Raw genomic sequence first — 14,899 nt, forward strand, 5'->3', positions numbered from 1 at the left:
GGAACCTCAGCCTTAGTGGAACGGTGGCTAAGACAGGTATGTCTTCTTGTTTTACCATATACTAGACTTACAATCTGATATGGAGATTCAGTGGCAGGACCATGGGCTCAAAGAGGGTCATGGGGACTGGATAGATGGAAGGAGCTACAGTCAAGGGAAGGACGGCTGGGGCAGCTGTGGGAAGAGGCCCAGAAAGAAGGGGATGGAGGGCTGCTGGGCTGTGCAAGGAAGGCTCAGCGGTACTGCTGTTGGTGGAGGAAGTCCTCCCTCAGCATCCATCCCTGGGAGAGGGCCTTCCTCTCCTCCTCCACTCCACTGTGGTTCAGGTCACCTACACCCTTAGAGCTCACCGTCGTTCTCCCTCTCTCTGTGCCCACTCATCCCCTGCCATCCCAACAACCTCTCCTACTCCTCACTCTGGGAGCGAAGCAGCCTGCAAGAGGGGAAGGGCTGGTGCCAGGCCTGGGAGCGAGCACAGCAGGAGTACTGTGGAGAAAAGCTTCCTCTTCCTCTTGCCATCCCCTTGTAACAGTAACTACTGACCCCACATTCATCTTCCTCGCAGTCACATAGAGCTATTCAGGGAAAAGATAAGTTAATCTATTTGGGCAACAACAGTTGATCCCTGTATCTTCTGGCAAAGGGTAAATAAGAAATCTTAAGATTCTTATCTTATAACTAAGATTCTCTTAGTAATCTCTCTCCACAGGCTATGACCTGCCATCATTAAATAGCCCCTAATTAGTCAACTGATCCTCTCTTGCTTGGCCAACAAAATTTGGGGTCATTGCTGCGTGCTCTGGCAAACACAAACTGGATCTCTAAGGAAAGATGATGGTGCAAACAGTCCCATCTACAGGCCTGAGCAGACAAGGGAGTGCAACAGCCGGTTCAGCTAACAATGGTAAACTGAACTGCCCATCTTCTTCATCTGGCTAACCTTATTACACAGTAGTAAGATCCACAAAGTGAGGTGCTAACTCCTTGGCAGGGTTACTTTGAGGAGACCCACACCCATTCTGCTCTGCCTTCACCAAGAGAACCAGGTCTGAGGTAAAACACAGACAACTCCCTCAACTGAGGCATGAAACATAGCAAATAAAGGGAGTATTGCCCTGTTTTAGTCAAGTGCTTCACCTCTCCAGCCACTCCTGTTATCCACAGAAAAGGGATAAAAACAGCAGCCATCAACAGTCAGACATTGTGGGAGTCACATGGAACTTCGTCCTTATTCTCATCAGTGCTACTCAGCCTTGGGATCCTGACTTCAGCTCTCAGTCCCCTTTTGTGAAAATGTCCTTACCCAACAAATCACCTCTACTAAAATATTACATTCTAATGAAATAAGGGGAAAGACCCTGAGATCTGCAGCTCTAGTGCACTAATATTGAATGTGTTTTTCACATATACTGAACAATTCACAGAAAGACTAGTGTTCGTGTTGTCTTAATCATTCATACATGTCATGAGTACCCATTAAAACAATTTTTGTTCTACACATAAATAGAAATGAATTCAGATTAATTGATTGCCCAAGTCTCTGACTTGAAGTTTGAATTTCATAATTGCATTTGACATTCTGAATTTAAAAAAATGAAAAATGAGACCTAAACAGTCTTATAATTAATGTTATTTTCACGCACTTATACTTACGACAAAGGGAGACTGCCTTTCCTACTGAGATAGTGCATCTATCTTCTATTTCCGATACAGAACTTAAATGAACCCTTCCCATCTAAATAATTGTTTCAGTGGGAAAAGAAACAGGGGAATTTACTCAACATTACATCAAATCAGTGCTTGCAGGTTTGTTTTTTGCTGTTTTTAAAATGGGTCCAAGCTCCACACTGACTGTAAAATCACAGTGTGTGCACTCATTTTCTTTATTTAGCACATAGCATACCAAGTAAAAAATATGCATGTTAGATCTACCAAAACAGTGTGTAGACTGGCCCTCCAAGGTGTGTAACAGATGCTGAAGTCAGTAGCTTCTGAAAGAATGAAAACAGTGTTTTAAATTGCAACAGCAGCAATTTTTGCATGACTGCTCTTTCATACACTCAAAACAGGGAAATTTTAAAGAAAAAACACATCCAACTAGCAAGGTTTAGTACCAAATACTTTAGGTATCCGCTAAAGTCCTTATACATTAATTACTGATCCACCTACTCACATCATCATGCGAGAGGCAGTACGTTACAGTTTCACGCTTCTTCTCCTTCTATGATCTCCTACTAAATGGATTAACTTCACTAATGCACTGCTACCTCAAAAAATGGAACATAATCTGTGACCTATCCCTGCCAAAAATTTAGCTTGTTATTTTCCACTCTCATTTTTGCAATGCACTTCATGGTTAACTCTCCAACTATAAAAACTGCATTTAAGATGGAAATTATTACTTTTAATAGCTTTTTTGGGGGAAAAAACCCACATTGGTAAAACAGTTTCACTATCCATTTGATCATCCAGCCTAACCCACACCCACTGTAGAAGAGAGATTTAGTTTAGCTTCCTTTCCCTCTGATGCTCTTCAAGTTAAATTAACTTCCTCCTCAGGAGTAAAATTTGGAAAAAAGTGGCAAGACCAAAGGATGGCTAAAACACAGCCTATACATGAACATACCAAAACATACACACTCATCTTTGTAAGCATTCAACTCCACAGAGTATTTTCTATAACATAAATTAATTCTAGAGTCATTTTTAATATGCTGTGAGGCTATTAAATATAAATTTTTCACCCTATTAAAAGAAGGCGAGCTTGCTTTGAAGTTACTGAAATAAAAAGAAATGGTAAGAAATCTGAAAAGCATTTGCATACCAAAACATTTGAAATGCCTCTACTTTTATGCTCCTAATAGGAATAAATGTTACTACGATAATGATGAATTTTCATGGTACTTTAAGACAACATGATTATTTAAATGATGAAGATAACTTTCCTATTACTGCTTTGTTCTGCTGTAATAGTTTGGCCCACCTAGGCATTTTATCTCACTGAAGAACCCAAAACAAAGGCATTGTTCGCAGGTATCTAGACACATCCATAATGAGAAATACAAACAGCGTTAAGATGCAAAATCAGCTTGTCAGCAGACTGCTTGAAACACTTGATTTGCCCCAACCTATTGATCATTTTAGATGCCAAATTTAAACAGAAGCTCATCACATTTTAAGACAACTCAGGGAAAAAAAACTAACCTGAATGGAAAGTTTCTCTTTTAGCACCTAGGTTTGAAAGCTCCTGATCTTCAATTCCTTGTATGCAAGCAACAGAGCAGAATTTCCTCTTCCACCAAGTGCATCACTACATACAGGCTTGATTTACCTCATTAAATACTACAATGTGACCACCAAATGCAGAATCACATAGATAAAGATTGTCTTGTTCTCTCCCCTCAGTAACTGCAGAACTAAGGGCTGGGCAGAAGACTTACCTCTAACCCTTCTTGACCTTTAAATGCTTTATCTTGCAACTTTGTATTCTAGCTGGTAATAACTTCCACGGGGGGGAAAAAAACAGTAATTTTCTCTTTATGGACATTCAAGGGGAATATCCTTTTTCAGTGACTGTAAATTGTAAGACAATTATCCATATAAATCTTAAAAATACTGATGAAAATCTCTCAGTATTCATATTCAAATATCTTTCCTCAAATTTGCTAAATCTCTTTTTGAAAGTATTTTAGAATGTAAGTAATGTGTTATAATGCACTTCCCAATCACCATAAGCTGTTTTTCAGGCAAGTCTGACTGTGGAGAAATGGCAGATGAAATGCTTCAAAGATTATTTTGGAGAAGTCAGATTCACTTGTTGACAGATGAAGATGTTCTGGTTGACAGATGAACATTTACATTGTATTATTAAACAAACTGGTATCTCACTCCTACAGCTACCATCATGCCACTATGTAAAAATTACTATGTAATTTTTCTGATGTATTCAGAAAATAATACAGTGTTTTACCATATCCTTAAAAAATGAGCATCTTGAAATTTCCTGATCCTCAAGTCAAAGTCAGTATACCTGCAGTTTCTCACCATCTTCTTTTTTTTTTTGGTAGCTGGACATAAACCCACCATAAATGTTAAAGTAACTATAACATTTGATCCCAGACTATGTGACAGAATGTCCCTTTGCTGTTCTACAGGTACCCCAAACTCCTGTGCTATGAGTGGATAAAAGCAGGACTCAACCTGCTCAGAAGGAAAGGTCAAAATGTATTAAATGAAGCAACAGGCAGAAGTTGGCTGATATTATCTACATTTTCTTTTACTGCCACAAGAAGTTATTTTTTTCAGCAACCATTTAGGATTATCTGTGTAATTCAAGGGATTTCTACAGTATTTTCTGTAGTACTTGTCAACCTCTGAGTGAACACACTCAACACCCAGTATCAGAGCTTCCTCACTGACACCAGATGTAATACAGTAGGTTTCCCAACAAGTTCTGAAAAAACTTTCTTCTGAACATATTTCTGCAGGTATAACAGATGACTATATAACAGGACTTGCACAGGTTGCTACTATCACCACCATATTAAGCAGCACTTAATAGACATTCTTGAGGACAATTCTGTCAGAACAGCCAAGAACTAGTATAGCACCAAAACTGGAAGGAGTTCATGAAGGCCACGAAACCTTCTCCCTGCCTTTTAAGGGTCTCAGAGTATGTATGATAATATACATATACATTATAACTATAGTATAATCGTGCTCTGCTAATGGAACAGCACAGCAGGTGCTCGAGTCAGTACAGGTATCAACATTAACCTAGTCTCTTTCTTCAGGGTTGCTAAAAGAAAAGGACAAGGGCAAAAAAAAAGTTTCCTAACAGTTTCTGTAAAGCCACTAGCATGGTGAAACAATCCAATTTGATAGACACAAACCCTGTGTGCAGATCAATGCTACAGAGCTAAAAGTTTTTTTCCCCTCCTCCTGCCTTTTGTTTGCTACTCATAAAGCACAACTGTCTCTTAACACTGAACTCCCATTTTCCTTTTCTTGCCATCTACCCTTTAATCTTGCCACAGGCCCTATTCACATTAACTTAATCAGCTCCTCCTTCAAATGTAATTTTAAAAGTCTAAAAATTCTAATTTCCCTGCATTTCTCACTTAAGTGAGACAGAGGAAAGCAGAAGTGGAAGAATTTAAATTATGCACAAGGATTTAAATGAAACACCTATCTCAAACTTTCATTTCTATACTGCTCACACAAAAATAAAATCTCTCTGTACTTCTAGCAGTGTAAAAGCCATTTTACAGATCATTAACTGTCACTATAGTCTTGCAAAAACATATGCATATGAAAAAAAAGAAAGGACAGAGAGAGATTTCAACTTAATAAAGATACCCAACACAGACAAAACTTTAGCACTTGCAAAGTTTAGTGCTTTGCAAACTACACCATGGTTTGTAATAACCTAGAGGCAAGCTTCAACCAAAACTCATTTTCAAGATGATTGCTAGGACCACTGCTTGGCGTACAGAATCGCAGTACCATCACAAGAAGCAAGGGCAGCATAGGTTTTGAGAAATTAGCTCATTCATCTTTCAGCCCCAAAACAGGACCATCTTTACTGATGTCATAATTCCTGAGAGAGGGTTATCCAACCTGTTTTTAAAACAAGGTTCTGAAACCTCTGGAAGTTATATCAGTATTCATATCACCTAGCCTAAATCCTTTCACTGCAATTTAAGTATCCCATTACTTTTCTTATCCAAAGTAAGGACACAGAACAGGCTGTATGCCTCATCAATGCAGCTGCCTTTTGCAGATTTAAAACTCAATTACTTTCACTTTTCTCTTTGCCTAGACCAAACATTTCTGATTCCTTCCATTACTCTGGAAATACTATGTGCTGGGCTTGTGATCATTATTTTCTGCTGAACTTTCTCCAGCTGGCCCACATGAAGTGTGCTGCACAAAACTGAGCAGAGCACTCTGTATAAAACAGGATTGTGTCATGTATTTTACAGGCCATACTTCTGCTTGTACGTCCCCTGTGTGATGCTGGACTTTTCTACAGTGGAAAATACTGCTGATTCATGTTCATCTTTTTATTCAGCACAACAACCAGATCCTTTCTTAAGAAACAGCTGCATAAGCTGTTTTTATCCTCATTATATGTTTCTGCAGCTGCATTTTTTCCCAATTGTAGTAACTCCACATGCCCGTAGGGAGCCACCACCTGCTTTCCTTTAAACCACTTCTCTAAATTGTAAGCATCATTATGAATCCTAATCCTGTCCTTCAGCACGCCTGCAGCAGCTCTCAGTTTTATGTCACCTGTCAGTGTAACTGGCAAACTCATCTGCTGCATCGAAGTCCTTAACTAAAATACCTATTAATAAAATCCAGGAAATAGTCTGCTCTACACCATTGTTTGCTTTGGGTTTTGGTTGGGGAGGGGGGGGTGTGTCCTTTTCCTTTTTTTTTTTTTTTTGGACAGTGAAATGTCTATAACCACTCTGAGAAAAGAGCTTTATAATTGTCCAGGCAGGTCTGCAACCACACTGACAGCATGTATTCCAGGGCATACTTACCCTTTTTTATCAGCTTATTAGAATGGCATGAGAGAAAGCATCAAAAGGTTCACTTAAGTCAAGTTATAAGACGTGAACAGATCCTCCTCTATGCATGAGGTCTGTCACTCTATCAAAGGAGGAAATTAAATTGGTTTTGACATTTGTTCTTGAGCCAGCTCTTACTCATCATCCTGTCATCTTCTCTTAGCTTTCAAACAGCACAGTAAACATTTGTTTCAGTATTTTTAGAGAAATTAAAGGTAACTTGAGAGGGTCAACAAATGCCTTGTTCTTCCTTTCGTCATTTTTAGAGTAGTATTGTGCTTGCCATTCATCACTCTGTCATCTCACCTGCACCCCATAATTTCTGAAAGGCACAGCACTGAGATTATCTCAGGAACTGGTTGAAGCAAACCACAAGGAGCTCAGCCAAGCCCCTACCAGTTTAAAATCATTCCACAAAATCAAGCACTTGAACATGTTTCATCTTAAGAGGTGAGATGTTGTCCTCTGAATGTGCCCCACTGGTTGCAGAGAAGGTTAAGGTATCTAGCTAAAAACAGATGTTAACCTTCTGAAGCTAAAGTTATAAGACACAAACCCTAAAACTCCATGTCCTACTGTAATAATTTTTCAGTAACTGTCTAGGTAGCCAAAGTCTGACGTAACTAGCAATTTGGGTTCACTCTCTGATATGATTTACAAAAAGTCTTATCCTCCTGGTCTCATTAGTTTGATGGTTTGAAAACAAAACCAAAAACAACCACCCCCAAAAAACAAACCAACAAAAAGCCCCCCAAAAACCCCAGAACAACCACCTTCTGAAATTGCCCTGATTCTTTCCTCTTTTAACATTACTAGTTTACAACATTGTTTCTTATACCATCCAGTTCTTCCATCAGGATATGAGTTTTATTGCCCAATACATGTCTTCTTTTCTTCGTGGTTATCTTACTAAGTTAAGCTACAAAATCCTATATTAACATACCAATCAAGTGAATTATTCTTCCAGTATATAAGTAAATATCTTTGAACACCTGTTTTTGTTTATTCAGTTGATACCTTGTGTTAGAATACCAAGTATCTGTCTTTCAGCACTGTGACCTGCTACTCTCTTTCTCCATTGCCCATGCTCAATATTCCAGCAGTGAGAAAAGTGAAAATTAATCAATCCCCTTTCATTTTCCCTCCTACCATAGCACAACTTACTTTGGAACACTCACTAATAAAGACATTATAAATACAGCCCTTCTCTTTTAATGCAGAGATGTTCAGATAAACAAAGAAAAAAGCAAGGACAGAAACATGGATTGAAGTGCTTGAACTCACAATTTTTGCATCTCTTTCCTTACAAATCCACCTACCATGTCAGTCAGACCTCACTTGTTCTTCATTCTGTTTTGTTAATTTCAAATTTCTTGATTCTTACATTTATGTCTTCATAATGTGAATAGACTGTCACTGGCTTGTAAGTAATTTTCTGTCATTTTCAGAGTACTTCCCACCAAGAGCTTAGTATCTCTGATGCTTGCAGTTTTCTTTAGAGAGGAACCTAGTTGAAACTGGCTTGGTACTGGAAAAAAAGATACTGCAAAACAGTGCAGCATATAAAACCAGCAGATAAGCCTCTTCCCTTGTGTACTTGCTATGCACATGCTTTTGTCCTAAGGGGAGGTAAAACAGTAACACCAGCACAAAATTACTCATTCAGCAGTAATCTGTAACCGTGTTTATGAAAGCTGCACAACTTACGCAATCTTGGCACAGACTGAGCACTTCCACTGCCCATCCGTTCCCATGACACGACACTTATTGCAGACTCGAAGCTTGCAGGTTTGGCACAGGTCTCCTCTGTCAAAGATTAAGCCCAGGCTTTTCTGACAGCGAATGCAGACCCTGCTGTTGTCCTGCTGACAGTGACGGTTTCCACCTTTCCTTCTTACTTCCAGAAGCTCATTTTTCAATTTCCTAGAAGTAAGAAAAGAAAATCTTTTAATTTGGAGATCCAACTCCAAATTTGGAGATCCGTAAGAACTTTTCAGCTGATTCAGATTTAGAGCTAAAAACTACAAGACAAAAATAAGTACAATACAATTTTTTAAATATATTTGCTATATTTTTTGACACACATATGACAAAGAATAAATCTATTCGCCACCTCTCAGACATGCAGTCCAGAGAAAAATCTTGTGGTAGATCAGTATAAGCAACTGCAGACAGCTGAGCAGTTCTGGACAATTGGTAAATCACCTTTGCTTGTCCCTCATCAATAATTCAAGTCATGCTGAGCCCAGGTTGACAGCAGCTCAAAACTGTGACTATTCTGTGTATCCACAGAAGAAAACAAAAATCTTCCTTTTAATTTGTGCGTATTTAATACTATGCCAGTGTAGAGTTATTCAACATACTAGGCTATTTAAAGCCTAAAAAAACCCCTAAAACAAAACATCTAAATAGATAGTGGTGTTATGCTGTGATGCCACAATTAAAAAAAAAAAAAAAGGAAAAATAAAAAGAAAAGTATAATGTCAGTTTAAATAATTTAAATAATGCTACTTTCAGATTACCAGTTCTGCCACTGACTCTACAGAATACAAATATTTGCATTTAAGACCTAATTTTGAAAGCCTAAATTTCCATGGTGCATGAATTTGGTCCATAACAAGAAAATAACCATAAGTGAGATCTAACTACTATATTTCCAACAGCAAAAGGATGAATTTGAAGAAAAAGAATATCAGGAACATCCAACCAGAATCTCCCACATTCCAGCCTGTTCCCATTGCCTCTTCTCCTTTCACTGTGTACCTCTGAAAGGAGCCTGGCTCCATTTTTTCTATACCGTTACAGTAAGGACTTGAAGACAGCAATCATGTCTCATCTTTGCCTTCTTTTCTGAAGAAAAAGCAAACCCAGTTGCCTCCCTTTTATGTCATGTGCTCCAACCCTCTAACCACTCTGACAGCCCTCCACTGAACATACTCCAGTATGTCAATGCACCCTCCTGTTCTGAGAAGCCCCAAACTGGAAACTGTATTCCAGATGTGGTCTCACAATTGCTGAATAGAGACGATAATCACTGACCTCAGCTGCTAATGCAGTGCTGTATGTGGTCAAAATTGTTATGCCCACCCACCACTTCTTAGTTGAAGCTCCATCCACTGAACCTCCAGACTCCTCTTATCCTCTCATCTATCTCAATCTTTTCAATAAACCACCAACAGCTGCTCTGCTCTCTCCAGGCTCTTTCCTGACTGCCTCCCAGAAATCCCTCCTATCTAAGCTCCTCCATCTTTTCAAACCCTTCCTTCACTCCACTCTACCCCAGAATACCTCCTCCCCAGGGCCTCAGCTCAGCACCTGCTAAGTTCTCAGTTTTAAAAGCCTGGGTGTTGCTGTGTCCCCATTCCCTCACCCTTCCCTATGCCCTCTTTCATGTGCTGCCATCAGCCAAGAGCCTCCAGAGTATCTCTATCATGAAGCACTCCAGATCACTGAAATCACAATCTCTGCAAACACATAGATGCTTAAGGGGATTTTAAAAAGCTGCCTACCAGCTTCACCTAAAAATCAGTAAAAGTGTAATGAAGAAAAACACTTTAGGAAGATAAAACTAATAAAAGATCACAGGTTGCAGCCCAGTGAAGGAGGCTTAGGAATGTTGCTTAGGCCACCAGAGACTAAACTCTGACAGATTTAGGTCATTTGTGGATAACTGCCTTGCTAAAAAGTTGACTAGCATTTTGCTTCCCACTGGGATCCCATGAACAAGAGCTGCTCTGCAGCCACCTGGCCTGCAGATGCTCAACCTCTGACAGCTTTTGAAAAAGGCAATGTCCAATCCCTCCAGGCAGCAACCACAAATTCTGTCAAGTGTTTTCCTCTGCTGGTCTCTATCCAAAAGTGATTTCTCCATTCTGCTTTGGACCCTTTTTGTTCCACATTCAATCCAAACAGACCTTCTCTCATGCCGTACCCTTCCAAAGTCTGTCCAGGCTTCATGAGCTTTCTTGGTACTTCGCTAATTGTTCTTGCAGTTTATCACTTGCATCTGACATCTACCTACCTCCTGCAGAGATACACTTAGTTACAGGTCCATGCCCATTTCGTTCTTCTGTCAATCAGTCAGTTCCAAATGCAGACAGGTGACCCACAACACAGCAGCTGCCAAATGCACTGCAATATTGCCACTGTGCATAGGGAAGGCAAATGATCACCACTTTTGCTCCACCCTCCTTGGATCTACTTCCTAAACAAGCCTGTCTTCAAACAGCAAAAGTCAATTTATCTGCTGCTTCTGACTGAGAACTAAAGGCAAACCCCTCCCTGCTACTAGACACTCTTGACCACACCATTTTAAAAGAGATATCACACCTATTCACTTGAATAACAAATACACTTTTCAGTGCTTGTAAAGACATCTAATTACCACCAAGGTTATGGTCACTTACATTTCACTAAATATCAAACAACATTCACAAAATGTTTGACAATTTACTGTCTCCCCTCTCAACAGTGTGAATTTTCTAGAGACAAATGATTGTGCTACATGGCCCTTTTAGTACACCCACTTTTAGTACCAACTGATTTCAGGGAAATTTGTTGAGATTGGATTGTTCTTTCACACATTGTAGCACTTCCCAGGTTCACCACAAAGCCCTCACTGTCACAGCTGAGCATCTTCCTTCACCAGGAACTCTTTATCTGGCCAATACTTCACACTTCTGCCCCCTCGCATCTACTTTTTGTCTCCCTGAAGCTTGCTGAAGTCACCCACCTGCCTCTGCACTGGGTCCACCCAATGAACAGTGCTCAGAACTGCAATGGGGAACACTGCTATCAGGAGACCTTCAAGCATGGAAAATGTAGACTCAAGAAAAATAAAAGGAAGGGCAGATCCAGTTTGCACCTGACACCTGGATCACCATCTTCAGCTGCACCCACCAGTTTCTGTTCTACCTTCTCCCTGTGAGCTGACACTAGATAAGGACACACCACCCAGCTGGAGCTCTGGGACTGCTCCTTGCTTCCATATGGCCTCTTTGGCACCTCAGCCACTCCACTCTTCCTACTCAGTTCTCCTAGGTCATAGGAACAGCTGGTCTAACTTACCAGTAGAGAGGTGACAGTTATGGCTTACATCCAAGTACCACAACAGCTTCAGCTTTACTCAGCTTCCCCACACAAAACTCCCTCTGTATCTGTACTGGGTTTACATGGCAAGGTTTTGGCAGCTGGGGGTCTTCAGGGGTGGCCTCTGTGAGGTGAAATCAGGGGCTGTGCCTTTGTAGGCAGAGCTGGCTCCAGTTGGCTCCAAAACAGGCCCACCACTGGCCAAAGCTGAGCCCATCAGCAATACTGGTGGCATTTCTGTGATAACATATTTAACAAAAGGGGAAAATGCTGCACAGAAGCTGCAAGAGAGGAGTGAGGAAAATGTGAAACAGCCCTGCAGACATCAAGCCAGTAAAACAGAAGGAAGAGGATGTGCTCCAGCTGCCAGAGCAGAGACTGTCCTACAGCCTGCAGAGAAGATCATGGTGAAGCAGGTCATCTCCCTGCAGCCCATGGAAGACTATGCTGGAGCTGGTGAGCATGCCCTGAAGGAAGCTGCAGCCTGTGGAGAACTCCTGCTGGAATAGGCTCCCATCAAAAACTGCATCCCATGGAGGACCCACACAGGAGCAGTCTGCTCCTGAATGACTATACCCCTGTGGAGAGATTCTATGCTGGAACAGGGTAGAAGCACGAGGAGAAAGGAGCAGCAAAGTGTTACTAACCACAACCCATATTCCCCATTCTCCGGCAGGGAGGGAGATAGAAGAGTCAGGAACAAAGGAGTGAAGTTGAGCCTGGGGAGAAAGGGGAGGTTGAGGGGAAGGCATTTTCCTGTCAGTCATTTTCTCCAGCCTGTCAAGGTCTCTTCAAATTTCAGCACACTCATGTGGTCTACCAACCACTCCTCCCAGTTTTGTATCATCTGCAAACTTGCTGAGGATGCATTCTGTCCCATCATCCAAGTCATTAATGAAGATCATTAACAGCATTGGCCCCAATATTGGCCTATAGGGTACATTGCTGCTTGCTGCCCTCCAGCTCGACTTTGTCAGTGATCACAACATTCTCAGACCTGAAGCTCAGCCAGTTCAGTCTGCTGCACTGTCATTTTACATAGTCCATATTAATCTCTGATAACATCCTCAGCAACAAACTGGTGGTATCAAATGTCTTGCTAAAATCAAAATAAACAACATTCACTGCTTTTCCCTATCTACCAAACCAGTCATTTCATCGCAGCTTATCAGGTTGGTCAAACATGACTTTCCCTTGGTGAATCCATACTGACTATTCTTGCAAACCTCCTTATCCTTCATGTGCCTGGAAGTCATTTCCAGGATTAGTTGCTCCATCACTTTCCCAGGGATTGAGGTGAGGCTGACCAGCCTGTAGTTCCCTGGGTTTTCCTTCTTGATCTTTCTGAAGAGAGGAATGACTTTCGCTTTCCTCCAGTCCTCAGACACCTCTCCCAATCACCATGATTCATTCAAAGATTATTGAGAGTAGCTTTGCAATGACATTGGCCATATCCTGCAGCACTCATAGGTATGTCCTCACCATGGCTCATGGACCACTCCAGTTTGTCCAGTTTGTTTAAATATTCCCTAACCTGATTCTCCACCACCGAGCGTAAATTTACCTTGCCCCCTTCCAATGAAGTCAAGGGGGCTGGGATTCCTGAAGACCTATGTTACCAGTAGAGACTGAGGTGAAGAAGGCATTGTGTACCTTGGCCTTTTCCAAACGCTTTGTCATTAGGTCCTCTATTGCATTCAGCAGCAGCCCCACGCTTTTCACAGCCTTCCTTTTGCTGCTGGTGTACTTGTAAAATGTTTCTTGTTGCATTTCACTTCCCTTGCCAGATTTAACTTCAGGTGGATTTCAGCTTTCCTAATCCTATAATTGCATGCTTAGACTGACAGGTCATTTGTCCCTACTTCCACCTCCTGTATGTTTCCTTTTTATATCTATATTTTGGCAGGAGTTCCTTGTTCATCCACATAGGCCTCCTGCCACCTTTACTTGCTTTACTGCTTGTCATGATGCATGACCATTCCTGAAAAACAAACACTACCCAGCCTCCCCACCAAAAAACCCCCCCAAAATGACTACAAAACACAACAAAAAAAACTGAAGCAAAGAACCCTCACTCCGACCAGCTCTCTTGGACCTCTATTTTCCCTAGTACAGTCTCCCATGAGGCTCTTCCCAGAAAGTCCTTCAACAACCCAAAATCTGCTCTCTTGAAGTTCAGAGTTGTGATCCTTTTTGCTTTCTTTCCTCCACTTAAAATCCTGAACTCCAGCCATGGTGACTGCAGCAAGGCTGTCCCAACCTTCACATCTCTGACTTGTTCTTCCTTGTTGACAAATTTAGGTGGATATGCTTGACATGCCTCCGCCTCCATCCACTTTTCTTGATTACAATGTTTTTCCTGTTCACTGTACCCCACCTAATTTGCTTGCCAACCTGCAACACCATTTCTGTACTTGATTATTGGTCGTTCTCTCTCTACCTCATCTTTTTCATGGTCTCCTGTCAAAACTGTGAGCTTTTAAACAGTAGAACTGCCTGCCCAAGTGTCAGGGTAACTCAGAAGATGAATGTTGTTAATCCTCAAATCTCAAAAGGGTTAAAATACTAATCACTACCAAAGGCTCATTTTTACTTAAAAAAATAAAATCAACAGTGACCCAACTGCATTTCAGGAACTCCACAGGCAGTATGAAGCCATCTTTTTGGCAATTATCAGTGTGTCCTATAGACTGCATCCAGGTGTCTAAGGTTGAAACAAAACCTTCACTGAACTCCTTCCATTCCAGCCTTCTCCCTGTCCCCTGCAACTTTCAGACCCTTTCCTGCTTAATTAGAAGCATAATTGGGCACAAAGTCTGTGTTTTAAATAGTTCCAATTAAAAATAAGGAAATCTCTATCAGCCCAAACCAATAAGCAGTGCATTTTTAAACAAAAGCTTGCTTAGAAATCAACATGTTGAAAAACTTATCGATATTCTTTTGACAATAAAAATGCATTATTGCTAATATCCAGTGGTGGTGATTGCAGCTGCTGATGTGATACAAAATCTTGAATTCTTATCAGATGATAGTTGATCTGCTGACAGCATGAATTCTGAAAAGTGTTTGTTTTCTTGTTTTTTATGATAGAGCTGCCTTTGATGACTTTCAGGGAACAGATAAAATAAATCAACCCACAGTTTCTCTGCTCACTTAATCAAACAAATAAAATGGAAAAAATGTAAAAGCAAGCAAATAATGTATGGACAGATATACAGGATATGAACTTTCTT

The 14,899-nt window shown here is 40.8% G+C and overlaps 1 protein-coding gene across 1 annotated transcript in view; it reads right to left on the minus strand.

The window, feature by feature from the left end:
• SYTL5 (synaptotagmin like 5) overlaps positions 1 to 14,899 on the minus strand; it is a gene marked incomplete at its 3' end in the record, with an annotated part of 52,587 nt that overhangs the window by 32,818 nt on the left and 4,870 nt on the right. Inside the window, exon 2 of the mRNA XM_010171115.1 lies at positions 8,286 to 8,501. Coding sequence (XP_010169417.1) covers positions 8,286 to 8,501 — 216 coding nt within the window. The remainder of the gene's footprint in view (positions 1 to 8,285; positions 8,502 to 14,899) is intronic.

Source organism: Antrostomus carolinensis, unplaced genomic scaffold (assembly GCF_000700745.2).
Source record: "Antrostomus carolinensis isolate BGI_N321 unplaced genomic scaffold, ASM70074v2 scaffold3447, whole genome shotgun sequence".
NCBI lineage: Eukaryota > Metazoa > Chordata > Aves > Caprimulgiformes > Caprimulgidae > Antrostomus > Antrostomus carolinensis.